The sequence below is a fragment of the Amblyomma maculatum genome, chromosome 1 (assembly GCF_055883805.1).
Source record: "Amblyomma maculatum isolate TAMU_Amacu chromosome 1, ASM5588380v1, whole genome shotgun sequence".
Taxonomy (NCBI): Eukaryota; Metazoa; Arthropoda; class Arachnida; order Ixodida; family Ixodidae; genus Amblyomma; species Amblyomma maculatum.
The window spans coordinates 458,779,060-458,806,536 of record NC_139344.1 but is presented as its reverse complement, the minus strand read 5'-3'; the positions used below and the strand labels follow the sequence as shown (position 1 = coordinate 458,806,536).

Here is a 27,477-nt window from a genome sequence, read left to right as displayed (position 1 = left end):
GCTGTTAGCTGTGTGCATCTAACAAAAATGCTACAGCAAACCTACAAGATCTTCAGTTTGACCTTCGGCACAGAGGAAATTACTGTGTCTCACTGCGGCTGAAAGCTGCCTCCCCAGCCTTGGCAGCGAACGTGATGGTCGATTGAGCTTTTCGGGGCTTCTGTCTGGGCCAAATCTTCACCATTGTGTAGAAACTGCAGGCGGATCGCACCCTCATTGTGCCGCCTCATCTCCACGCCCGATCACCAAAACCGTGAGCGTGAGACTTCTTGTCGGGAACTAGCACTTGCCAACCTCAGGATATTGTTCACATTAGAATTTTCATAGAAAATAATTTTACAGTCAGTAAATTGGATGGTAATTGCCAGTATGGGATATTTTTTCGTACATTTCGTTGTAATTTGTCTTTCGCTCCAGCAATTTTGACAAATTTCAGTGGTTGGATAAGGTCCTTCGTTGTTTATTATTATTATGATTCTTTGCACTACCTAAGTAGCCTCATGCTTGATTTGGATAGGGGCAGAGCTGTCGCTGTCATGATAAATGCCATCGGACATGTTTTTTTTCTTTTTTTATGCGAAGCATAATACCGTAGGTTTCGGGCCTTCGCGCAACGCCCGGCGGTGGCCACCATTGACCCTGAAGTGGGGTCACGTGACATAACGTCACGTGATGACGTCACACCGGCTGCAGATGGGGCCTCATATCGCGCTGTCCGTCGCCTCCCGGCGGTGGCCACCATTGACCTTGAAGTGAGATCACATGATGTGACGTCACGTGATGACGTCACACCGGCTGCAGATGGGGCCTCATATCGCGCCGTCGGATGTCGCCCGGCGGAGGCCTCCACGCTTCGGTTCGCGCCGTCGAGCGCGACGCGGCGGCGGCGCCACCATCGCTGCATCACGTGATATGTGACGTCACGCCAGGGATGAAGCGGCGCGCGCCCGCCGTCGCGTCAGTCTCTGTGCCCGCAACCGCGCCAGCGTCTTTGCGCCGGGCGTGTATGCGGTCAAGATGCCTACGACGATTAACCTCAAACCACGTCTCTGTTACTTAGCCCCATCCAAACTGAGGCAGCTGCTTAACATGCTTCGCATCCACTGGGCTTAACCTTGATAAGCCTCCAATTTTTTTCTCTCTTAGTTTCGAACGCAACAATGACTTAGGCGCGTTCGCTCATTTTCCACTGCAGTCTCTGCTTAAGGTAACATCAGTATTTCATGACAGCCTATATATACTTTGCTAAGGTTTAGGTATTACCAGCAGTCCCAGCAGTGTGTGGTTTATCGCCATACGGTTTAGCGGTATCTTTTCCGGGTATCGACAAACCTTTAAATTCGATTTCAATAGTCTAGTTCGATTATTAGCCGTTCTGTATTTATTTTCTTTAGCTTCGCAAGTAAACGAGCTCAAACTAAAAGCATTCACTGGTTAAAACTCTGTGTGCAAAAGAGTACAATAAAATGTAATATCTAATTTATAGGTTGTTTTTCACTTTAGCTTCTCATGTACACAGGTAGGTCCATTATTCTGTTCAGATACCTCATTAGTTTGTTATAGTATGGCGCGTAAATGAGTAGAAGCTCAATATTTACTAACGGATGAGCATGCCTTTCACCCTCAGTATAACCACATAATTCAGGGCCGTCTTAGAGCAATTCCGTATATGCAGGGAAAAACGAAAACCTGTGATTCCAAAGCTGTTTCCCTGTAAGGTTTTAAATAAAAGGGAAAATTCACGTTTCCCTTGGAAAACTTGACTGAGCGTGTGGGATGTTTAGCTGGAATACTGAAATTGTCTTGTATGTGTTGTAATAAAGTGTTATTTATGTTGATATGCAGATATATAGATGTATAGTTCAAAACCAACATGTAATGCGGGTTAGATCTTTCAATCAGGAATTGGGTAGGTAAGGCATATCTGACCACATATGCCTTATCTGGCGCGTTTTGACTGTACTCGAAATCAGGAATTGGGCAGATCAGGCATATACAACCAGATATGCCTTATCTGGTACTCGAAATCAGGAATTGGGAAAATATGCCTTATCTGGCCCAGACCTGTCCTAATATACCATATCTGCGAATTCCTGATATACCTGATCAGGATTTTTTAGTTATAAGTCCAGATATGGCATTTCCGTAAGGGTATCGCTCTAGAGGAAAGAATACAACAGTTGCATCTTACCTGTACCACGGCCGCTCAATGGAGGCGCACTTGGCACGCCCCGTCGCTTTGCGCCTCAATGGCTGGGAAGCGCGTGTTGGGAGAAGTTACAGTTTCCGCCGTCATTCTCCGCGGGGGCGCCACCACTCCATGACGAGGCGCCGCCGGCACGTACGAGCAGATGCCGTGGAAGGAGCGCGCTGGCTGTGGTGGCGCGTTTTTGTTTTGACTGTCAGCATAGTTCTGCGTGCGTGTCATCGGTGTCTGTGTCAACAGCGTCTTAAGCGTATGCAGCACCATGCTGTGTGCCGCTGTGCACCACGAAAAGATCTGAGGATCGGTAACCATGACTTCCCGCGTGGTTCACGTCGAGCAGCATGGCTGAAAAGCATATCTCGGGAGGGCTCGGACGGAAATGGAAGCCGGTGGGACACGAGTGACAAGTCACTGGTATACACTGCACTTCACAGATGACGATTACAGGAAGAACATAAAGCTGAAGATCCTGCTTCCTTCAGCCGTCCCTTCTGTACTCTCGAACTACCCACATTACATGTTAAGTTCCTCACGCGGACTGATGTTGAGCCAAACAACCTTGAAGAAAATGAAGGTGCGCAGGCCAATAGATATATTTTCCCCACCTATAGCTGCACTTCACTTCCTCCTGGAAAACCCCCAGTGCATGGTTCAGTTCAGTTCCATTCAGTTCAGTCGTGTCCGACTCTTCGTGCCCCTATGGACCATATCACACCACGCTTTCCGGTCTCTCACTATCTTCCTAACATCACATAACTTCATCTGAAGTGCCTCGAGGATGCCATCTAACCATCGCGTTCGCTGCCAACCGCTTCTCCGGTGACCCTCAACCTTTCCCAACATCAAATCTTTCTCCAGCGACTTCTCTCTTCTCAGTGAACCGTGCCGCAGTGTAATTCGGAAGGATGTCAATTTCAAGATAGCTCCGCCACGATCACTTTTATGACATTGATATCAAAATGGTATGCCTTGCACAACATAACATCAGTGAAGCCATGCAGACACCAAGAGGAGCCATTCTATTGTCAGATAAAGAGCGACTCTCTTGGTTAGAGTTGGACTTTGCCATATCGAAGACATTCAGGCCCAAGGAGGCACGTCGAAAAAGGCTAACCAAGGAAACGTACGATGCAACAATCATGACAACCAGATCAAAAGTAGCACTAAGTACCTTCTTGATCACATCAAGTATCTTACAACAATTTATTTTGTGTGCCTTACTAGTGCATTGCATTTAACCGAATCTTATTTTCAGCTTCCGATACGTCTTAAAGCAGGCCCTCAACAGCGATCCTGTAATGTCGCGTTTTAGCAGCCTAAGACAGTTCAATGGCGGGAACGACAGAGTTGACGCAAGGGCTTAAGTGTTCACTTCGGAGAAAATACTATAGGTACCACTAGCGAAACAAAAATCTACTGCGATCATTTTGCCATGCTTTGTGCATGATGGCATCTTAGAAGCATTAAAGTCTGCAAATGAACCTATCAACAATTAGGCAACTGTAAAACTTGGCATTTGTGATTATAAAAAGTCGTACATTGCCCACTGCCATCATGTCTGCTGCGAGAGAGTTTTCGAGTCAGCTTCGATTCATTCATGTGTGGCGTGAATTAGCAGCTGACATAGAGTTAGCGCCGATTGCATTCTTGGCTGGTTACCTTGCACGTCCATGTGAAGAGAAAGTATGAATATTTTTACAGACTGTCGTGAAACATTTTTATTGATTTTGGCTATTTTCAGTACCCATGTTTCCATTATTTATATATTACCAAAGTTTAAATATCTTCGAGTGATTACTTTCGAGTGCCATTAATTTTATTTATTAGTCCCCATCCTTTTATTTACTGTTTGTTCTCCGTTTAAGCTAGGTGCCTTTGCGATTTCTACAAAACCGTCGACTTGTCGAAACTCTTGATGATGGACGCCTAAGGTATCTGAAAATCACCATGAACATTTGTTAGCAAGGTGATGAAGTGCCCGGAGGTCAGAAGAAGCAGCAGGCTATGCAACATGTTGGTTTCATCCCTTTTTCTCTATTTTGTGCAATGTCTAGAGTTGATTTGCGAGAGAGAAGACCACAGTCACACTAAGAACCTAAAAAGACTAATGCGACCGCCGCTGACCAACTGAACAGACAACATCAATCTGACAGTGAAAAAAATCACGCTTGCACATAAATCTTTTTCGAGGAAAGTTCTTCGCTTGTAAAGTAGGCTTGCGTGTCGCCTGTGCATCACGCGCGGCCTCATAATGAAACGAAAAAAAAATTGCCTGAGCCTGCGGGCGTGTCGTTGAAATGGCTGTATTGTATTGTTTCCTTTGCAACAGTTTGTGTTAGCTAGTATGTTTAGGTGGTGGTATCCACTTAAATATTATTTCCAGAGAAAAAGGAGGAACAGACTGAACAATAATGTTGAACGCTACGTATTGAATCGTAAGTTTCCAAAAACGTGCAGGCTGAATAAATGGCTCCAAAGGTTGTCTCAATTTCAAGATTGTACTATGTAATACGTTATTACAGTGGCTGAAACGCGACTAAATAGGTGCACCCACTCAGCGAAGCGCACGACTGCCTCAATTCTCGTTGTAAACTGAAGTCCACGACTGAGATTGGAAAAGCCCAGTGATGATATCCCGCTATCACCTTATCAAAGGCAAACTTGCACGTGGCATCACCATAATGTGTGAAACGCCGCTCACAAATCCTAAATTGAGGAAGCGCCGACCGCGCGGATGCCGAAACGAAAGCACAGCCACGGCCGCTGCGCTCAGCTTTCCGCCCGGACTCGTCATGGAGCAGTGGCGCCGCAGCGGTGGCGATGAGAACTAGGCCCAATACGGCTCTTCCGGGCGACGCGACGGGCCGCACCCAAGTGCGCCTCCATTGAGCGGCCGTGCCTGTACCCTCATAAGGAACAGAAACGTGGGGGCTAACGAAACCGATTTAATTGAAGTTGAGAACAACGCACAGGGCTACAAAACGAAAAATAGTAGGAGTTAACGCAAAGAGATAGCAAGCGTGCAGGGTTGGCCAGAAAAAAAATCGAGTTACTGATACTCTAGTGTGAATCAAGAAAACGAATGGGTATAGGCAAGGCATGTAGTCCGTAGAGAGGACAAGCAATGGTCTTTTAGGCTAACAAATTGGATTCCAAGGGAAGGAAAGTGTAGTAGTGGTCGCCAGAAAGTTAGATGGGGGGGGATGAGGTTAGCACGTTCACAGGGGTCAAATGTATTCAGCTAGCACAGGGCCGGAATAATTGGAGGTGCATAGAGTCCTTCGCCCTGCAGTGGGTACAATCCGACTGATGATGATGATGAGGATGATAATCCCTAACTAGTGGTGGCGGCTTCCACTTCAAAGCGCTGGCATGTCCCTAGACAAGAACTAAGATATGTTTTCCGTATGTTAGTTCTTCGGCTTGGCTGTCACGATGATTTACAGCTGTATCGAGACAGCACGGCATCCGGACACTACATAAGGCATTAAAGGATTTCGCCTTAATTTTACAAGATAGTTACGTTACGCACATTCAGATGGGAGGCCCTGCTACGGCTAGGCATACTGCGGTTGAGGATCTAACTCCAAATGTGCATGAAACTAGCTTATATTTTTCGCTGAATCAAGATCAGTCATTGCGAAATATAAAGCGTGTAGATACCGGCAAACTTGCCAAAAGGAAATGCCAAAACTTAGCATCAGACTCAACCGGGCGGTTTCCGGTTCGAAGTACGCTGCCATATTTTCCAGGTGATTATGCCAAATATGATAATCTCTGAAAGGAGTGTTGACGCGCTAGTGTTAATTCTTTACAGCGTTCTGCGTGCGCGCAATCTGCACGCTGTTTGCCGTAAGCACCCTGCCACGCATAGCCTGCTGCTTCAAAACTTTTTTTCGGACAAATATCTGCATGAAGTTTTCCTGCTGTTTGAAGAAATAAATTTCAAATGACGTAATATTACTCAAATCACTATGCATATAAAACCCCTTCACCGCAGTCTGCTTTAGCAAGGAGCTTTCAAGGCAGAGTGAAAACAATTCCAGGAAAAACATTTGGATGCCGTCGGCATGTCGTAACCACCCGAACTTTCCTACCATACTTTTGTCTAGACAGATGGCGTCTTTTCCTTGTAGTGCATACTAGTCTATTCCGCTTCGACCTCAAGGACTAATCGAAAAATGTGCCTATAATATGATGAATTCCTCCGATGGAGTGTGTTTAGTATAGGCAGTGGTTTTCATTGATGTAGTGGTTTATAATAGGTATGGTTGATTCAGTGATTGGTCAGTAGTAACTGATAACTAGAGAATGAAGCAAGAGTAATGCAGACACATAAACTCTATTACCCCACCCCGCTTGCTCAGTGTTTTTAACTCCCGACTAATGTACTGAATACCGTGAATCGAACCCGACCACCAGCGGCTACTTTTCGATGAAGGAGAAACGGTGTGGTCTGCGTGTGCTATGCGGTGTCAGTGCACTTTAATGAACCCTAGGCGGTCGAAGTTTCTGGAGGCCTCCACCATAACGTCTCTCAATAGCCTAACTCACTTTGAGAGGTTACAATCAATAAACCGAACTGAGCGAATTATCTCGTATGTGCGTTGCATGGGTTTCATAGGTGTATTTGCGACAACGCCACCTGGTATTGTACTAGATGAGTAAAGCAGTGGAGAAGGGGTCGGTTTCGTCCGAGGATTTGCAATCTCGCAAGGGAGGTATGCTCTATGACCTAACAGACTTTCTAGGCAGATGCGGGTAAGGCAGAAGAAACACCCTGGTATGGGGCAGCTAGGTGGTAGAAGCAAAAGGGGGATGCCAAGGTACCAGTATTGCAACTGAGGCAATAAGTGCGCACTTTATCATGAATACTCTTAACGCGAAGGTTAATCTTGTTCACAATGTCATGTAGTTTTCACGTTTCTACCGGAAAGTTTGTTTCGTGTAATAACTCTTTACTAGTGCAAAGCAAATCATCCATTTAAGTATTACCTCATAATTCTATGGCTGGCTTATTAACTTGCGCACCTGGTACACAGGCACTACTTCTTATCGAGACTTGGTAAACAGCCGTAGCGAACCAGAATCCGAGTAAATATGTGTTTGCGTCCAACTATGTTCATTCCCGCATGAAGATGCGGGTAAACCGTTTTCTCCATAGCCATAATATATTTAACCTCTTTTTGCAGTAATATGCTCCTCGTCGAGCTATATATCTCCTTCCCCATCCGGGCACAGATCTCGGCTGTGGGCAGGAACTGTGACGCCACACGTATCTACAAAATGATCAATGCAGTCTTGGGGAACAGCATCTTTAACTTCTTTCTTGGTCCAAAGTATACATTCTGTAGAGCAACCGAAAATGGGAAGAAAGAAACAAATAATGATCAACAAAAAACGCAGTACGTTTACTGATAGTCTCAAAAAGCAATAAATGTTTCCCAAGTCCACGACATCCTTACATAGAATGCAGTCAAACATTAATTAAGGATGTCACATATGCGGTCTCGTTTGGATAGCGGCACTGGAATTTATACCTTGTTTTCTAGCTGGGCCAGAATGTCCAGTGTCAGAGAATCTGGTGCTGTGAATGTTAAACACTTTGCCATTCCTCCTTTACTAGACTCAGCAGAAACTCTCACTTGTTTACAAACGACCAGATTAGCTTTGCGCGTATTTTATCGCAACTTTTATGCAGCGTCTGCCCATGGTGGCTTCAAGGCCCAACTCTGTCATTTTTTGCAAGATCACTGACAGTAGTCCGCCGAATGGCGGCTGGTGAACGCTCGAATTAAAAATATTTATTCACCGTTATTCACCTGAATGTAACTCGACTACAGGTCAGCTTTCTGGTGCATGTTTTCTGCCGAATTTCAATATATCGCAAGGTATGGCCTACAAGGACTGGTATTTAATGAATGGCGAGACATTGGTTACGCGTACAGCTACATATCGGAAACATATATTGGAGACATACATGTTTACAAAAAAATACCCGCAAAAAAATAGGCGTTCATGAGAAATGGGCAGTGTTCGGCAAGAAAAGAGGCTTCAGTGAGATACATAATGAACTGACGTTGCCGGCACACCTTCAGGTGCAGGGTGTTCTCAGCCTTCTCACCCGTTAACGTGCAAAGTTGATAGCCAGTCCAGAGGACAATGAAGCATGACTTTTATCCACAAGAGAAATACCGAAGCCCCCCCATCCTCGTTCCATACAAATTCTAGGATATCAGTCATTGGACCATTACTGAAGGAAGTGAGCCTACCCTGAAAGCAGGATTTCCATGCGGTCTATTCGCCTAAGTGGGCTGATGTTTAGGTTTCGTAGGGAGACGACAAGGAGCACGCTTCGTTTTCAGTTGCACAAAAAACAATCAAGAAATTCGATTTATACTTCGGAGTGATCGACGTTTCAAGTACATTTGAGGGTGAGATAGACGACCAGGCTCCTGGCATTGCCAAAGCTGAAGCTTGACTTCAAGGACGTCCGTGCGCATTGGCGTCCTCAAGCATGCAGGGTTTGGTACCGCGAGAGTAGCATTCCCGCGTTCTCTGTTTGAACCGCCTAAGTCGTAAGCTCTGCTTTGTAGGGCCAACCGAGATAGATAGGTCACGGCAGAGCGTTCTGACAAAATGTGATTTACAGGAGAAGGTAATGGCAACCCACTCCAGTATTTCCTGCCAAGAAAACCCTATGACCAGTCTCAATAGCATTAATGATATGGCGCCGGAAGATGAGCCCCCCAGGTTGGAAGGCGTCCCACATGTTACTGCGGATAAACAAAGGGCGATTTCTAGTAGCTCCAGGACGAATGAAGCGGCTGGGCTAAAGCCAAAAGGGGCGCTCAGTTGTGGATGTGTCGGGAAGCGACCAGAAAGTGCGATGTTGCAAAGAGATATATCACATAGCAACATAGAATGTAAGATCTATGACGCAAGGTAAACTGGATGTCGTCAAGCGAGAAATGGACAGATTGAAAATTGATATCTTGGGTATCATCGAGCTCAAGTAGACCGGAATGGGAGACTTTAATTCCGGTGACCATTATGTTTTTTTATTGTGGGCACGAATCCAGGAGAAAGAATGGGGTCGCTCTCATAGTAAACAGAAGAGTGGGCAAAGCAGTGCTAGGGTACAACCTCAAGAAGGACCGAATGATTTCACTTCGGATCCAAGGTCACCCTTCAACATAACAGTTATCTAAGTCAATGCACCAACCACTACTGCTGAAGAAGCTGACGCTGAGAGATTTCATGTTGACCTGCAATCCCCTTTAGACCGCAGTCCATTATCAGACTTCCTTTTTCACATAGGAGACTGGAATGATAAGGTGGGGAGTGACGAAATACCCAGAATTACAGGCAAGTTCGGTAATGGTGAGACAAATGAAGCTGAGCAGAGGCTAATAGAGTTTTGTCAAGAAAACAACCTGGCCTTAGCGAATACTCATTTTCAACAGCACAAGAGGCTCCTGTACACATGGACTTCTCCGTACGGTCTGTACTGGAATCAGAATGATTATAGTTTTTGCAGGCAGAGATGGAGAAGCGTTATACAAGCAGTAAAAACAAGGCCTGGGGCCGATTGTCGCACCAATCATCAGCTTCTTGTTGCCAAATTTAAGCTTCGATTGATGAAAACGCAGAAAACTAGAAGGCCTTTCAGGTATGATCTTGATCAAGTTCCATCAGAATATGCTGTGGAAGGGAGGAATCGATTTCAAGAATTAGATCTAGAAGAGAGAGAGAGCCTGAAGGGATGTGAACTGATGTTTGTGATATAATACAAGAAGTTGCTACTAAGGTAGTTCCAAAGCAAAAGAAATGCAAGAAGGCAAATTGGTTATCTGAAAAGGCTTTGCAAATAGCTGAGGAAAGGAGGATGGCAAAAGTTATGGGGAAAGAGAAAGATACAAGGTTCTCAATGCGGATTTTCAGAAAATAGCAAGAAGAGATAAGAATGCCTTCCTGAACATGCAGTGCCAAGCAGTTGAGAACAACAGCCAATGGAGGAACACAAGAGCTCTGATAACACAAAGATATCGTTTAAAGGAATATTCTGTGCTAAGCTGGGCGTGATAAAGGACAAACGAGGCAGGGACCTCATTGAAGCCTCAGAGATAAAGAAGAGGTGGCAGGAATACACACAAAACTGTACAAAAAGGACCCGGATGTGCGAACCCAACATAAGGCGGTTGTGAATACTGATCTCGAGAAGTTTAATGGGCCTCAGCCAGCCTTGCTAAGAACAAAGCTAAGTGAATTGATGGAATTCCAGCTGAGTTGCTTCAAAACCTCAACCATGACCACACTATTAACGTGTACATCATGTCAGAAAATTTGGACAACCCTGCAGTGGCCACAGGATTGGAGGAGGTCAGTTTACATCCCCATTCCAAAGAAAGGCAGTGGCAAAGATTGTTCCACTGCCTTTCTTATTTCGCATGCTAGCAAGGTGATGTTGAAAATCCTCCAAGGTAGGCTGCAGCATTATGTGGATCGAGAGCTTCCGGACGTGCAAGCTGGGTTTGGCAAGGGCAGAGGTACTAGAGACCAGATTGTCAACATCATGGAAAAAGCAAGAGTTCCAGAAACCCATCTACTTCTGCTTCATTGATTGTGCGAAAGCGTAGATCACAGCAGATTGTGGCAAGCTTTCCAAGAGATGGGAGGTCCAATTCACCTCATCTGTCCCCTCAGGAACCTGCATGTAGGGCACGAGGCCACAGTCAGAACTGGACACGGTCTTACTGATTGGTTTCCGATTGAAAAAGGAGTGAGACAAGGCTGCATACTGTCGCCCTGCCTATTTAACCTATATGCTGAGTGCATCATGAGGAAGGCCGGTCTGGACGAGTCTTCAGCTGGAGTAAGATTGCTGGGAAACGTATGAACAACCTTAGATATGCGGATGATACCACTTTAATGGCAGAAAGTGAAGTGGAACTCATGAGTCTTCTGATGCTCGTGCAAGAAGAGAGTGAGAAGTTTGGGCTTACACTAAACATTAAAAAGACAAAGATCATGGCGTCTTGCCCTATCAAGTCCTGGAGCATCAAGGGACAAGAAGTGGAAGCTGTGACAGATTTTCTCTTCTTGGGCTCCAAGATTACCCCGCAAGGAGACTGCAGCCATGAAATTAGGAGACGCCTGCTATTGGGAAAGAGAGCCATGGCTAGCCTTGACCGCTCAGTAAAGAGCAGAGACATTACACTGCCAAACAAGATCCGTATAACTCGTGGTATGATCTTTCCCGCTGTGATGTATGGATGCGAGACTTGGACTGTGAAGAAGGCTGACCGCCGAATAACTGACGCGTTTGAACTGTGGGGCTGGCGGAGACTCTTGAGAGTTTCTTGGACCGCCAGAAGATCAAATCAGTCGATATTGTCGACCATAAACCCTGACTGGTCAATGGTGGGTCAAATTATAAAGTTAAAACTCAGCTACTTTGGTCATCTGATGAGAAGCGAGGAGTCGCTGGAGAAAGCTTTGATGTTGGGAAAGGTTGAGGGTTACCGCAGAAGGGGTAGGCAGGAAACGCGATGGTTAGATGGCATCTTCTAGGCGCTGCAGATGAAGTTATGTGATGTTATGAAGATAGTGAGAGACCGGAAAGCGTGGCGTGATATGGTCCATAGGCTCACGAAGAGTCTGGCACGACTGAACGACTTAACTGAACCATTGAACCATAACTGCGGGAAAATCAATCCGCGGAATGGAGCGCCGTTGTGTGGTAACCGCGCGACCAAATCCATTCCCTTAAAGGGGGTGGATATAGAGTATATCTAACTAAAAACCTGGCTGCGTGCGCTAATCAAAACGTTATTTTTTATTCATGTTTTTGGAGTTATGACGGTGAGCGCGACGCGCGAGTTCACTAAGTATATGAAAACCGCAAAATATGGAGACTCCACAGCAGACACGATTCGACGAGCAAGCATTAGGTATGGTGACCATACTTAATAGAAAGGATGCCCTACCACTCATGTAATTTAGCCATGGAATGCTACTCAAGATGAATCCGCGACATGGAATAAACAATAGGTCGCTTATAGATATCTTTATGTCCGCAGGTAAGAAAAGACGATGTCACTCCCTGCACTATCCTCAAATGTACTCCTTCTTTTCCGCCAGTAGGGATATATGTGTAGGAAAGAAATGGAGCAAATTTTGGGGGTAGCCCCTTCTACCCTTCGCAACTGCGGGCTACAAAATGCGCATACAAGGGTGCTCTGAGCCACAAGGGCATTGAAACAGGAATAGAGACAGCAAACAGAAACAGGGGTTTCGCTAGTCTGGTCCATACCCATTGAGATTAAATCTGCAGCGAGGTCTGTGACCTTTGCTAGGAAAGGCAATTTCTAACTTGTACCATGACCTAAATATTTTGAATAAAGGCCAAACCCAAAGATTTACCAAGCCATGGATCAAATAATCTAAACTATAGCAGCGCGTCGCTATAGTATGTCGCTACAAAATATAAAAGATGAAAACTTTGACTAAGAACGTTTTGTACTCGGTAAATGTTTCCGTCGTCTTAGCGAATATGGTTTTATATTTTTGTAATGTGAATATCGACATACGCATGGTAAAAATCAAACACCTTTTTCACCTTACGATATGGACCTGCCAGTTGGCCGGGGGAATTTTCTTACCGCTATATAGTTATACTTGAACTGCGATGCTCTATATGTTTGTAGTGCGTATTATTGACAACAATGGCAGTCTAATGTTTCCGACAATTTTTAGGGAAGCGGTTTTCCCACGCAATGCAATCCTAGCCTTTAATTATCTGATAGCAGTGTGTGCTCAGAAGAGTTCAGGATCTCGCTACAGAATAGGTATTCATCTCTAACCGAGGATGGCGACATTACCCTAGAAGCAAGGAACAATAATTTCAGAGATATCATTACTGAGTGCGCGGTAGAAGTAGGCGGTAGGACAGTTAGAGAGGATACCGGTAAGCTGTCTAAGGAGACGAAAGATTTGATTAAGAAACGCCAGAGAATGAAAGCTTCCAATCCAACTGACCGGATTGAATTGGCCGAGATATCAAAGCTAATCAATAAGCGCAAGGTGGCCGATATAAAGAAGTATAACATGGAGAAAATTGAGCATGCTGTAAAGAACGGGAGAAGCCTTAAAGCGGTAAAGAAGAAATTGGGCATAGGCAAAAACCAGATGTATGCGATAAGGGACAAGGCGGGCAACGTCATCACGAATATGGATAAGATAGTCAAAGTAGCTGAGCAGTTCTATACAAATCTCTACAGTAGCCAAAGTAGTCAGGACGGTAATGAGATTGGCGGAAGGGACAAACATTCAGACGTTCCACCAGTGACGAAGGACGAGGTCAAGAAAGCATTAGAAACTATGAAAAGGGGGAAATCAGCTGGAGAGGATCAGATAATCACGGATTTGCAGAAGGGCGGGGGGGATATCGTGTTAGAAAAACTGGCCACCTTGTATACGCAGTGCCTGGTGTCATCGACGGTACCGGAACCATGGAAGAATGCAAACATTATCCTCATTCATAAGAAAGGGGACTCTAAGGACCTTAAAAATTACAGACCAATCAGCTTACTGTCTGTTACGTATAAGGTATTTACTAAGGTAATCGCTAATAGAATCAGGACAACCTTAGACTGCAATCAAGCAAAGGATCAAGCAGGGTTTCGGAAACGGTACTCTACTATCGATCATATCCATACCATCAATCATGTGATAGAAAAATTCTCGGAATATAACCAGCCCTTATACATAGCATTCATTGATTACGAAAAAGCATTTGACTCAGTTGAAACCTCGGCGGTGATGCAGGCATTGCGAAATCAGGGGGTAGACGAGCCGTACGTGAAAGTGCTGGAAGATATATATAGTGACTGCACAGCAACCATAGTTCTGCATAAAGAAAGTAACAAAATTCCCATAATGAAAGGTGTTAGGCAAGGAGACACAATCTCCCCAGTACTATTCACAGCTTGCTTAGAGGAACTATTCAGAGACTTGGAATGGGAGCAGTTAGGGATAAGGGTAGATGGAGAATACCAGAATACCTCAGTAATCTATGATTTGCTGACGACGTTGCCTTGCTAAGCAACTCGGGTGATGAACTGCAAATAATGATTAATGTCCTAGACAGGAAAAGTAGAAAGGTAGGCTTGAAAATCAATATGCAGAAGACTAAGGTAATGTTCAATAGCCTCGGGAAGGAAGAGCAATTTACATTAGGTAGCGAAGTACTGGAAGTAGTAGGCGAATATGTCTACTTAGGACAGGTAGGAACCGCAGATCCGGACCATGAAAAGGAAATAACAAGAAGAATAAGATTCGGATGTAGCGCATTTGACAAGCACTCGCAGATTATGTCTAACAGCTTACCGGTATCGCTAAAGAGGAAAGTATACAACAGCTGCATCTTACCTGTACTCAACTATGGGGCTGAAACGTGGAGGCTAACCAAGAGAGTTCTACTTAAGTTGAGGACAACCCAGAGGGCTATGGAACGAAAAAGTGGTAGGGGTAACATTAAGAGATAGGAAGCGTGCAGAGTGGGTCAGAGAAATAACTCAAGTTACCGACATTCTAGTGGAAATTAAGAAGAAATGGACATGGGCCGGACATGTAGTGCGAAGAGAGGATAACCGATGGTCGCTTAGGGCAACAAACTGGATTCCAAGTGAAGGAAAGCGTAGCAGGGGGCGGCAGAAAGATAGGTGGGCGGATGAGATTAAGGAGTTCGCAGGGGTCAAGTGTGTGCAGCTAGCACAGAACCGGGTTAAGTGGAGAAATATGGGAGAGGCCTTCGCCCTGCAGTGGGTATAGTCAGGCTGATGATGATGATGATCTTGAGCAGCCTACATGGTGCGTTTGTGTGCGTCCACAGATTTCGGTGTCTCGATGTGCATCTTCAGGGCCTTACCTTCGGAGAATACTAAGGCAGAGCATAGCCTTTGTTGGAATGGAAAAATTTGCAAACACGGGCCGCCGCAACTGCGGAAGTAAAGCAACAAATCCGAAGACGAGAAAACACCATGACGACAAGCGCCGCTTATGGCATGCGAGTGCGTGTGGTCGACATGGAAGGATTTCGTACTGAGGACAACAAGGACGTGCATCGTTAGAAGAGGTTCTGTTGCGGCTGCTAAGGCATTTGAGCACGTAACCAACCAAACGTTGGATTTGGCATTCTTGCCTTTAGTATAGCTTCGTAAAACGGAGAAGCAATGGCTGCGGTGTCGTCGCAGATCAGCGCCAGGGTCGCAGCCCGCGCTGTAAAGCAGGCAACCGTGCGCCGCCATAACTTTGCCGTGCCATAGCCTACCTATCGTTTTGCCTCCGAGTACAGACTTTAGGAAAAAACATTCTAAAACATCTTTGGAGACTGTGGAATGTTGTGATTGTTCCCGTATGTCTGTTTAGTAATCCTATTTTCTCTTATTTTCTCTTTTTTGTCTTCTGTTCCCGATCACATAATTATTCTACCGATTCATACGAAACGCGACACACGTCAAGTAAGGCGACTGAATTTTTTGTTCTATGGTATTTGCGAACAAGCTTGAGTTCTTTAATTTGGACACGAAAATTTCCCAGGAAGACCGGTTTTTCACCACTTAATATTCAAGCTTTATCAGCTTAATTCAAGCATCACTAGCCACATATTTTTCCGAAATTCCACCAAATACTCCATTTCGTAATCCACTTACGATGGTCATGGTATTCCACGTCGACAACGATGCAGTTGTTGTAGTCTGTATAATATATGACTGCTTCCCTTTTAACTGGATCTGAAACAGTTACATTGTAATAATTCAGAAATAATTAAGACCTTCTCTGTCCATAGTGTCACCCGTGCAGACTTGAGATCGGAGTTTATATGGTGTGTGACTCGTGTTTAAACTCCTGTAGGCTCTTTCGCACCGCTCTTCTGTCCAGCGGTAACACCGTATTGGGGCGATGCTGCAGAGGAAGGCGCAGTGACAAATATTGTATCTGTGTTGAAAAAGACAACACAGGGAGTAGAGGTGGAGGACGTAGTGTATGCCCATTCTGGATGCCCTCGATCCTCCGCTGCTGTAGCTCTGTTTTGTGCTGTATCTCTGTGAAACAACTGTTACATTATATTACGGTCAACCTTATGCATGCTACCAAAGCCTAGAATTTCTTCTTAAGAGGATAACTATGAAAAGTGTTTCTATCGAGAAAATACCTAATTAATATACTACGCCCCTTATTTTATTCCAGTATATGTCTTATCTTACTACAAGTTTGTTAGCAAGCACAATAGCACGATGTCAGCGTAAGGCACCTACGTACAGATGGCGCAATGATACAAAACAATTTCAATAAAAATTACATGAATACTTTATACTTCCTACAACAAGGAATTTTTAAAATAACGCCACTAAAATGAGCGCCATCGAATATCAGACGAAAAAGGCCCATCGCGGTAAGGTATATTGCGCACTATTAAATATTTCCTGATAAGATACTGAGTAACTGCTTGCCAGCTAAGTGTACTCACCTCCAGGTGTGGTAAAGGCGATGTTTCCTTGTATGTCTCCAATTTCTCCATAAAAGGGAATCTCCTGCCTAAAGAAATTATAAGATTTCACAAAAGGTACAGCTATATTTTTACATGATGAAGAGTGCGGGATTTAACAATATTTCGCATTAATAAACGAACTTACATATTATGTCTCATGCGCGGTCTGGACAAAAAAATCTAATATGCTGACTGTCTATATTGACAATATGATCATTTCACACGTCGCAAGTTAATGTCTAGTGAAGTCAAGATATGAAGTTAAATGCAGTCCGTTATTATATTGGTCTACCACTCAAATTGTAGCAATGGGCCACTAATACCGCCATTTTCAAACTGTGGTTTAGACTCTTGTTTGTTTTTGAGCATAGAGAGCCTTTTCCGTTTAAGTATTTGGCGAGAACAGACAAACGCGTTTATTCTCCTGTAGGTTTGCGATATGAACCAATTAACAGTAAAGAGCGCCCCAAGTGTCCTTTTGGCGCAAAAAGCGGTAGCCCGAAGAAAAGGAATGTTTTTAATTGCTCTGAGGAATTCGCGAAGAAACAGTGAACGCATGTATAACTTTAGACATTCAGTTATGTGTTATGTGCCCCTGATTGCGAACACTGCTGTCTATTCAAGGTATTTTATGTCTCCTCTTCAATGAAAAAAAAAATAGGAGTCCCTGGCCGTCTGTCGTTTCTCGTGTCATAATTGTAGTAGCTTTATTTACAGCTGACGAGAGAAATGTCTGCTTTCGGAATATAAATATGCACCATGCTACCCACTTTTGCTCAACAAATATTCGTAATGACTGTTTTAACGACAGACGTTGGCTGTGAAATAACTCACGCTATTAACATCCTTTCAGCGAGCATAAGCCAAACAGTTGTTGGCGTTAAAGCAAATGAGAACAGCAATAAACCGCATACAGTTGCCTTCATTGCCATATTTGGAGAAGAGGTTTAACGTGCGAAAATAGGTTTGCGCACTGGTTACAACGTCGATGCATCCGTTCGAATTGAAAATTGTTACAGGATCAAACGTTTTGTTGATTACACTCTAGTGCCCAAATTACACGTTTTTTGCTTTTCAGTAAATTCTTGGAGAAATCCGAGAAATGTTTATTGCTATTTTAAAAGCTAGTTTCTATGCCCCCGTGATATATAATATTTCCCATCTATAGTAAAAAGTAACCCCTTATATTGCCACGAACCATTCAAATGTTATTAGTTCTTTTTTAACTGCCGCAGGGAGGCCTTACCACTGTGATTGTAGCGCAAGGAGAGACTCTGCTCTCATTGGTTGTTCGTGCTCGTTGCCGCGAGATGCTCCTTTATCATTTTCTTTGCCGTGCCAGATATGCCGAGGCACATCTCGAAAGAATCCCGCCATTCGTGTTTCTACAATGTTCCAGGTTATAGTAGTCACCGTTTGCGCCTTTATCTCAAAGTTTCTTCGTTGCCTTTAGATGCGGCGTCGACAAGTGCAAAAGGCACTGGTCGTTCGCCGAGCATCCTTGTTATCGCCGCCGTCGAACTTTCTGTTCTTTAGCGCATTCATTTATATTTAGGACGGGACACAGAGACACAAGAAAGCACAAACACAAGGTGCTCTCTTTAGCGGCCGCTAGTAAGCCCAATAAAGCGCTTATTCCAGTTAAAGCTATCACCTCTATGCCTTGTAGCTACAACGTATTATACGTGTAATCAGAACTTGCTATTTTTATTATTTAAGCAATCATTCGCGTGGTTAAATTTGTGAGAAGCTCAAGCACTGGTGCGTTAGAGCACATTAAACTATTAAGGCAAAATAATTTCTTGGCTTATGTATCGCACTTCTACACTGAACGTGTCCGGAGTAACTGTCAATAAATAAACAGACATTGGCGCCACTGGGCTCTAATCCGCGCAAAAACGAACATATTCACCCTCTTGCCGAGGCTCGAAAGCAGTATACTATCGCTGCACTTGATGAAGCCGCGCGTAGAACCGCAACACACTCTCGCGCTGTGCAGTTGACATCGTCGCTTTCAGCAAGCTCCCACTACAATGCACTGTCGCGCTGTGGAGTGACCATCGACGTCTTTGTGACGTTGCAATGTGCTGCTCCGTCATTTCATCTAATTAAGTATTGCATACACATAAGTCATCTGGCCGATACTGTCGAGGTTCGCTAGCGTTGTTTCGGGCGAATTCGACAAGCGGCGTGACAAAAATTGCTATGTTTGACATTCCTACACCTAAGAAACTTCAGTAGACCCTGCAATTTTTTACAGGCTGTTTGCCTGGTGCCAAAGACGTGGCCACCTCTAGCGAATAAAACTGCCAGGTCAAAGAAATCGACGTAATCGTATAGGTCTTTCTCAATTTCCTCGTTTTAGTTTGCGGTTGCCTTTCGAAAGTATATTTTTTTCTCTCCGAAACGCGGATTTCACCGATTATTAAAATGGTCCCTTCAAAGTGGCAATTAGTTGTGTTTCATGTTTATCGAACCGTAAGACACACTGCATGTTTTTTTCCTTGTTTCCTTGGTGGTGACAGGAACTAAATTAAAGCGCGCCTAACTAAGAACGCATTTTCTGCAGCGATGTTCAAAATATAGCTTTTAAGATTATAGCCTTTATATACAGAGTACCTTTTAGTCACTGCGTTAGAAGAAGTCGATAAATAATATCCCTGCCTTCCTCGTAAAACGACAGAAATAAGATGGCTATGCACTATGAAAGAGCCCTGATTAAAGGTAGAGGGAAGCCTCAGTTTCCGAGTCGAGCTAACGTTTCGACAAGTGGGCCTGTCTTCGTCAGGGGTGCGCGATCATCACTGGCAGGGCTATAAATACGATTTTGCTTACGAAGAAGAAACGTTTGGGAGGGTGAAAGGAGGACAGTGGGGGAGAAAAGTAAAAATAAGTCGATGAGTGAAAAACTTTTCTCTCTGTATTTCTTATCCTGGTACCGGTTATCTTGTGGCCTGAAAAATAAAAAGCGGCAACAGCAGAAAAATCTACAGTGTGGCGTGGAAGATGAGAGAAGTTCGATGCTAACACTCCTTTCTTGAAAGAGGACAGAAATTCCAAAGGACGATAAAGAATATATCTGCAAGGGAACTGTATTCAAAAGCTTCTTCAAAAGGGCAAAGAAACAAAAGACTAATAAATCACGTGAACCACACCTGCCACGTCCTGAGAAGAGTTCAAGAGCCAACCAAAGCACGAATAAAAAAGAAGCATGTTTGGAAAAGCACGTGCAGCTTATGATATTTCGGATGGGTGTAGAGTGCAGATGTGCTGTGAATAAAATGTTCAATTAACGCTATATTGGATTGTTTACACGAGTAGTTATGGCAATGAGGGATTATATTTTAAGGGAAAAAAGTAGGCGCAAAGGTGACGAACACAAGGCAGGAGAGAGGAATATGCTCTGCTGACGAATGATTCTTTTATTGAAATACATAATATATAGGGGCATCGTCCCACCACCTATCAGCTCCGTACACGTCAGAAAGCAATATAATTATCTAACGAAAGAATCCATGTTTAATACAGAATCACCTAAAACCGTTACAAAAAAAAACGACGCCTCTTTAAAACCAAAATAGTACGTGGTGTAAAGGGCTAAATTAACGTAATGGAATGAATAAGTGCAGAGCGGAATCTAGACGAAAAAAAAAACAAAACAAAAAATGTAACATTCTAAACTTTCTTCAATGCTTTATGCACTAAGCAGCTTGTGCAACCACGAAACAGGCGAACAAAACTTCTGCGATGACTGGGACCCAGTGATATTATTGTATTGTGAAATGAAGTACCAGATAAAAAGCACGCGAAAACATGAAAACTAGAACCAAGCACATGTAACAGCGTAATACGTTCCCCAACGGTTTCCTCCTCTGAATACACACAGTATAGTAGCACAGCTCATACTTTTTGTTGCTGTTTTCAGCCAAATGTTCCAAAAAACTTTCCTCACTCTTATACGGGGAAACGGAAGCATCGCTTACACAATTTTCACCCTTTTTTATAATCCAAAAAACATTCCTTTAGTTCACGGGCAACACGGTCGCGGCTTCGGTCTAAAACCACCGTCCTTTCTAGAAGGGGTCTGCACTGGCGGAGATCGCAGTCCTTGCAATGGAATGGCATATTAGACCCCGTTCAAGTGTTCATTGCGCGTTCATGATCCCTTAGCTTTTCAATAAAACAGCGCACCGTTTGCCTAGCATACGGCTTACTACAAATGAGAGGAACGTGATATATAAAACCCCTTTATAAAACTCTACGTACCTATGCCCATGCTTTGTTCCGCATAATTTGACTTTCCGTATTTCTTTGTTTAAATGAGGACACAATGGGACTGGTTTACAGGAGGCAGAGAAAAAAATTTTGAGGCTACTTTTCTCAAGTTACCTATGGGCTACCCGATAGGTATAGGAAGTAACCGTTGGCCTATTTATTTTGGCTTCAGGATTAGACTGTTTATTTTTCTTTCCATTTACGCTCTGAAGAAGCGACTCCAATATTCCCGTCATAACTGACTGAGCGAAGCCTGCATTTTGAAGCCCAGCTATCGGTTGCTGGAAACTTGCTTTCATAGTATGGGAACATGACTTTACAAAGGCTCCCTGTAAGGCTGATGTGGCAATAGCTCGCTGCACTGTCTTCGTCTGAACTGATTTATAGGATCAAAATTCTTTCTTTGCACGTGGGTGGTACATCCAGCATAACGTATCACCTGCTTTAGATAGCGGCAAGTCTAAAAATAGTACCTTATCGCCTTCGGGCTGCTCTTGCGTAAATTCTAATCCTTCTCTAAGCTTACAAACTTTTTAAACCATTTTATTAACTGTGCTTAGGCAGGAGCGCTTATTTTGCTTATTTATCTTGCGTAATAACCAAGAAATAGTTTACAAACCTGAAACATTTTAATGCTTTTTCTTTATCTAGATGCTCTTCAACGCTTCGATCCATCATTGACACAACAATGTTGCTCAGAAGAGGTGCAACGCAAGAGACAATACATATCCTCTTTCTCTGAATGAAAACCCCGCCTTCAAACTGTACAACTTAGAGTTTAAATAAAATTCTAACAAGGAAAAAGTTTTCAAGCGAAACACCTGCTGCATTCTGAAAGGGCCCGATCCCGTGCTCTTTTATTGATTCGCAAACGGCTAAGAAAAATCCCTTTTAGGGGATCGAGTAAAAACGTTCCTTGGCATGAACAGAAAAGAAATGCCCAACCTGCTGACTGTTCTAAAGAAAGGCAATTGTTTCTAATCCTATATCTTTTGTCGCGAAAGAATCCCTAACCGCAAGCTCGTTATGACTCCTTAAAAGGTACTGACTAACAAGGCGCTGCCAAGAACCTTGCTCGCTTGCGATGTAACGAAAAGGCACACCGTTCTTTATGAGTCTTCGCCGTAAAATATGCCAAGACTTGCTCTTGCAGTCACTTACAGACTTTGGTAACCTTGGTAGATCCAGTTCGTTGCAGAAAGCGACGGACCTTGACTTCGCCATGGGAGGCTTGAGTTTAGAAGGCTCGAAATTTTTCGCCACTGCGCAACCGGTATTTGCATCAAAATAACCGTTTGTACCACGACAAAATCTCCTTCCTTGTCTGCTAGCACCAACCACAGACCGTTCTCTTTGAAGTACTTGACCACGGTGTCGACTGTAGTACCAAACGCAGTCCCTCGTTTGGACGCTGTTCTCAAGAGCACGCCCAGGCCATCCAACAGGCAACGCTCCCGATCTTCCTTTGGTGCCTTTCCAGCCACTCTTCTGTTGAGAGACAAGAGCTCGTGAGGGACTGTTGACGCCTCGAGACTGAACACTGCTCCTTCAGCCAAGACCATGCTCACTTCTTCCGGCAGATAAGCCTCGCCGGGCACCATCAAAGCTTTACTCCTTGCCCTCTGCTTTTCCGGTACCCTTGGTAGTTGACGCCACCAAAATTCTGTGGTCTGTGCCTCAAGCTTCCTGTACTCCCAGAATTTTCTTTCAGCTATCCATTCAGGGTTCTGGCAAAAACATAATACACGCAGCCACACACAAAGTAGGAGTCCTTGTCTCCACAGCTCTGGCCGCAAAATTTGCTCAGACATTTAAGGTGACCGTAGGAAGGACGGACTGCGCCGAACAGAGCGTTGATCTCCTCCGGTATCAGCCCCGTTTTGATGCAAAATGTGACGCATACGAAAGCTTGTGAGAACGATTCCCCTGCAGATGTGTTCTTTATCAGGACCTTTTGGAATGCCTTTCCCATTCAAGAAAGGCATGTGAGCATCGAACCTACTTTAGGTGCTAACTCATCATCCATCCCACGGTGTAGTTTTGCTGCTGCTGCTGCTGCTGCTTTTTTTAGGCTACAGGATAGCCGGTTCCAGGCTGAGAAATACATACCAAAGGAAGATTTTCTCACTCAACCTAATTTTTGTTCTTCCCAAACCAGCTCACTTCACCTTCCCTACCTTTTTTGCGCCCGAAGCAAAAAGGTATTTAAAACCCTGCCAGTGGTCTTCCCAGAAAAAAACAATCCTACTTGTCTAAACGCTGGCTTGACTTGCGAACTAAGGCACCGCGTCCTTGCTCAGGGCTCTTTCATAATGCCTTCCTCGAGTAGCATATGTGTCAGTGTGGCAAACACAGTACAATGGAAACTTGGAATACACTTTCATCTAAACAAAATATCCCGGACACGCCGCTAATAACATTTTGATATTATATACACCTTTTATCATTTATTGATAAAGTACCACAATGTAGATCTAGGAACAAGCATGAAACAAGAAGGCGTAATAACCGCTAATATTGTAACAAACCTAAAAGCTGCAAAAAAGGTAGCCGTTGGATTTAGTATCCGTGAAAACTTGAGGACCCCAACTCTCAAATATTCTTAAGAAAAGCACAGAGAATCACAAATTAGAGGGTATAATTATGTGTTCTAAAGTGATTGTGGAACTGTATTTGCCGCATGATTACAAGTGCTGGCTAGCCTCACTAGACGATAATGATTGGACAATCAAAAACTGTCGCATAACGTGCCGGTCATGCGCTCTCCATTTCGTAGAGTACTCACCCTGCTGATGGGAAGGTCCAGACATAGGTTATTATGTTAGCTTCAGGGTTAAAGTCTGTCCTCCTTGCAGATACGCACTCAAAAATGGTGTCGTTGTCTGAATCCGAGATGGCCACGCCATGGTCGAAACTGGCAAGAACCTTAGTGCAAATGACGTTAGATGTTTAAATGAAATCAAAGACGTAGAAATTTAATTATGAAAGCAAAGAAATTTTCAGATCCGTGTACAAAGCCGTTCATACATCTTGAACACTTCGGCATGGGCGCACTGAACGCTAGTGAAGTAAAAGGCACACACTTCTGCGCGTAAAGCACAAGGAACAAGCAACCTTTTGAGAATAGACGTTGTCGGGAGTGACAAATTGGGGTCAGTTTCAACGCAATTCTCTAGGTGCAAATTACGGAGAAGGCATAAAGGGAAAAGGAGAAGAGAGGCAATCCAAAGAGATTAGCGACAACAGAAATGGTGGAAGCGGTTTCAGCAAGAGCTTTTGTAGCAAGAGCTTTGACGCAAACATCAGTCACACTTGCTGGCGATCAAGGAGGAACTAGACAGCAATGTTCACCAGGCAGCTATAACAAACATGCAAAATGTATGGAAATGTACTCGTAGCTTCACTATATATGCTTATGCTCGTGCTGTAAGGTAATCTGACTTCGGACTGAAAACCTCAGCTTTTGCGTACTGACGACGTCGTTTGCGCGAATAATGAAACCGGCATATGCTATTGACCTACATTTATATTCGTTCTGCCATTCCGTGCGTATCGCAAGCGGCATAGCCTGATTTGTAACCTATTGCGGACTTTATTTTTTCTTGGGCAGGAAAACTACGATCTCAATCTTTCTCAGGCCATATAGCGTCCTATGGTCGGACACGTACTATAGAATATGCGTGCCCGCACAGTGCAAGACTCATGCCTGTGGTGCGAACGTACTACGGACGGCGGCGCCTCTAAAGTATAAGCGAAATTTGGCGCTTGTTACAATTAAACGGAGCGCATTGAGAAGCCCTGATGAGAATCAGCGCCCTTTTCGCTCTCTTTCACACAATATTGTATGTTCACATCAATTTTTTTGGTAATTTGTTTGTCAGTGCAAAAGAAGCGAGATGATGGCTCTGCAAAGGCATTGCTTTAAGACTATGTCAGCAGAATTCTGCGTATAAAAACGCTGACTCGTTAAACATCATCGAAGTTAATTGAAGTGTTCTGGTTAGGGATTGCACTTTCACTATAATCTCTTTATGACGCCGCCATAGTTTCGCATTTGTGGTCACACAACTGTTGACGTCACGCTGAGCTTTTTTTTTTCTGCATTGTAGTGTTTTCTCTGCAGTTTGCTAAACTACAAGAAATTCAACCGTTAGTTTACACTGCGATTGTAGCAGGAAAAACTACAATGTAAGCAACCGTGATCCAGCGTTTTATCACAGTGGAACGATTAGTGGTATGTGCGAAGTTTATTTCTGCTGATGTCACTTGCTTGAACAAATTATTAGCCTCGCTGTGGTGCTTCAGTGGTTAGGCGCTCAACTAGTTCCTGGCCATAGCGGTTGCTTTTCGATTAACGCGAAACGCAATTACGGCCCTCGAGTGCTGTGCGATATCAGTGTGCGTTAAAGAATTCCAGCTGGTCGAAATTTCCGGAGTCCTGCCCTAAGGCGTCTCTCATAGCCTGAGTCGCTTTGTGATGTTAAACCTCACAAACCAAAGGAAAACCTAATAATTCAGAAACCATGAAAATAACATTCATTTCAATATACTTTTGCGCCGCCCCATGCCACAACGCGTGTTCAAGTAAGTCACGTTTTACGTTTTCCCAATTCAGCAGTGCTCCTCACAGAACTTCTACTAATCTTGAACTGGGACGGGCCCATTAATTTCAGGGTTGAAATTAATAACATTCAGCGGTCTTCTGCCAGTTCTACTTAAAACGTCATTTCTATGTGCTGTTGTTTTTTAGGCCCCTAAAATGTAAACGATCATTGAAATGAAAAACTAGGGCACGCTCATATAAATACAATGAAGTTTTCAAGATAGAAACCACTGATCAGATCGATCTTAAGCTAATAACTATTTGGTGCTAAACTCCCCCTAAGGGAACCGTGACATAATTCTGATCTGCCAATTTAAGTGAACTCTTACCTTTAAAACATCGATGGCTTCATACTTGAGTGTCTGGGGTCCTCCAGGCCTTCCTAGCTTTGCTTGGATAAAGATGTTCGTGAAGCTGGCCACAAGAAGGAACAAGAAGGCACTCATTGTGCTATCTCCGAATTCCACGCTGTGCAAAAGGGCCACAGAAAATATACGAACCCGAAGTGCTATCCATATGCTTTCACGAAGTGCGCAGCAACCAACCCTCCCTCGTCCACGGAATTAGTTTTGTCAATCATTTCCCGTTGCGAGTGGAAGGCAGTACACCGCGCAATGCCTCTGATCCTCCAGCGTAATCGGGTTTTACGATGGTTTGACCTAGGTTTTGATTTGCTGGCTCGAAAGCGTTATTTGGTATAAAAATAAGGCGTGTACCCGTATGCAGCCATTATTGTTTTACAAACTGCTGCAGGCGTCTGTTTTTGTTTTCTATTGTATATATGTGGTCCTGAAAGGAAGATTGGAATGACCTTCCTCATAAATCTACTTTTTACAGCACTTGCCTTTCTGTTACTACTAGCGTTTTCCCCCCACTGAAGTTCTCCTTCACGTGTTCCACAGCCAGATATGTTATTTACTAAGATATGTTGGCCGCACGAAACTCTACAAAACATCCTGAAGAGAAGAAAATATTGATACCCTCTATATAAACAGGAAGATAATTGCGATTGTAATTTTCCTACATTGTGCGATTGTGTGGTACCGACCATTACCAATCATTGCATTCGCCTTCCGCCCCTCCAAACATTTCTAGTTGCCTTCAAGGAAAGAAGCCGTAAAATGAAAATAACTGAAACAAATACCACCATTATCTTATGTGAATCTATTCTGGTGCTACAACTCTGCATCCTGGCCTCGGCGTCAGCTTTTCGATGGAGGCGAAAAGCAAGGCGCCCGTGTGCTGTGCGATGTCAGTGCACGTTAAAGAACCCCAGGTGGTCGAAATTTTCGGAGTCCTCCACTACGGCGTCTCTCATAGCCTGAGTTGCTTTGGGACATTAAACCCCACAAACCAACCAACCAACCAACCAACAGCTCTGCCAAGTCAAGCAACACACGAATGATATGCGTCTCGGTATTGGTAGCTGCACTGTCAGCAAAAGGGTTGTGCACATGATTTTACTTCGATTAATATACGCATTATAGAGTTGCAAATGACGCATTTTGAGTTTTCAATACAACCCCTGGCGGCAGAAGAAACATGAACGTGTTTAGAGGGTAGGAGAGGGTCAGGAGGGAGCAGACATAGAGTTCCTTACTCTTACCTATAGGGAAAGCTGTGCTGCCGTCTATGGGAGTTTACATGGAGTTTTCAGACGGCCAGTTCCGTCACCATGGGCGCTCAAAGCATCATGGGCCGGAGAGCTACCGAGTGCAGAACTACAACTTTTGGCCAAAACTAATGCAAAGATAAACGTTGTTCTACCGTAAATAATGTCCTAAGATTGAATATTGTGACTATAAATTACAAAAAGGGAGAGAAACAGCATGTCAGTGT

At 44.0% G+C, this 27,477-nt stretch overlaps 1 protein-coding gene across 1 annotated transcript; it reads right to left on the bottom strand.

Annotated features, from left to right (window-relative positions):
- Positions 1-7,226: 7,226 nt before the first annotated feature.
- Positions 7,227-26,084, bottom strand: LOC146209760 (uncharacterized). Its single transcript, XM_084581048.1, has 4 exons — positions 25,968-26,084; positions 23,821-23,984; positions 22,381-22,523; positions 7,227-7,620 (listed from the first exon to the last, which is right to left on the bottom strand). The coding sequence occupies exons 1-4, from the start codon at positions 26,082-26,084 to the stop codon at positions 7,418-7,420; spliced, it is 627 nt and encodes a 208-aa protein (XP_084437174.1). The 3' UTR covers positions 7,227-7,417.
- Positions 26,085-27,477: the final 1,393 nt, after the last annotated feature.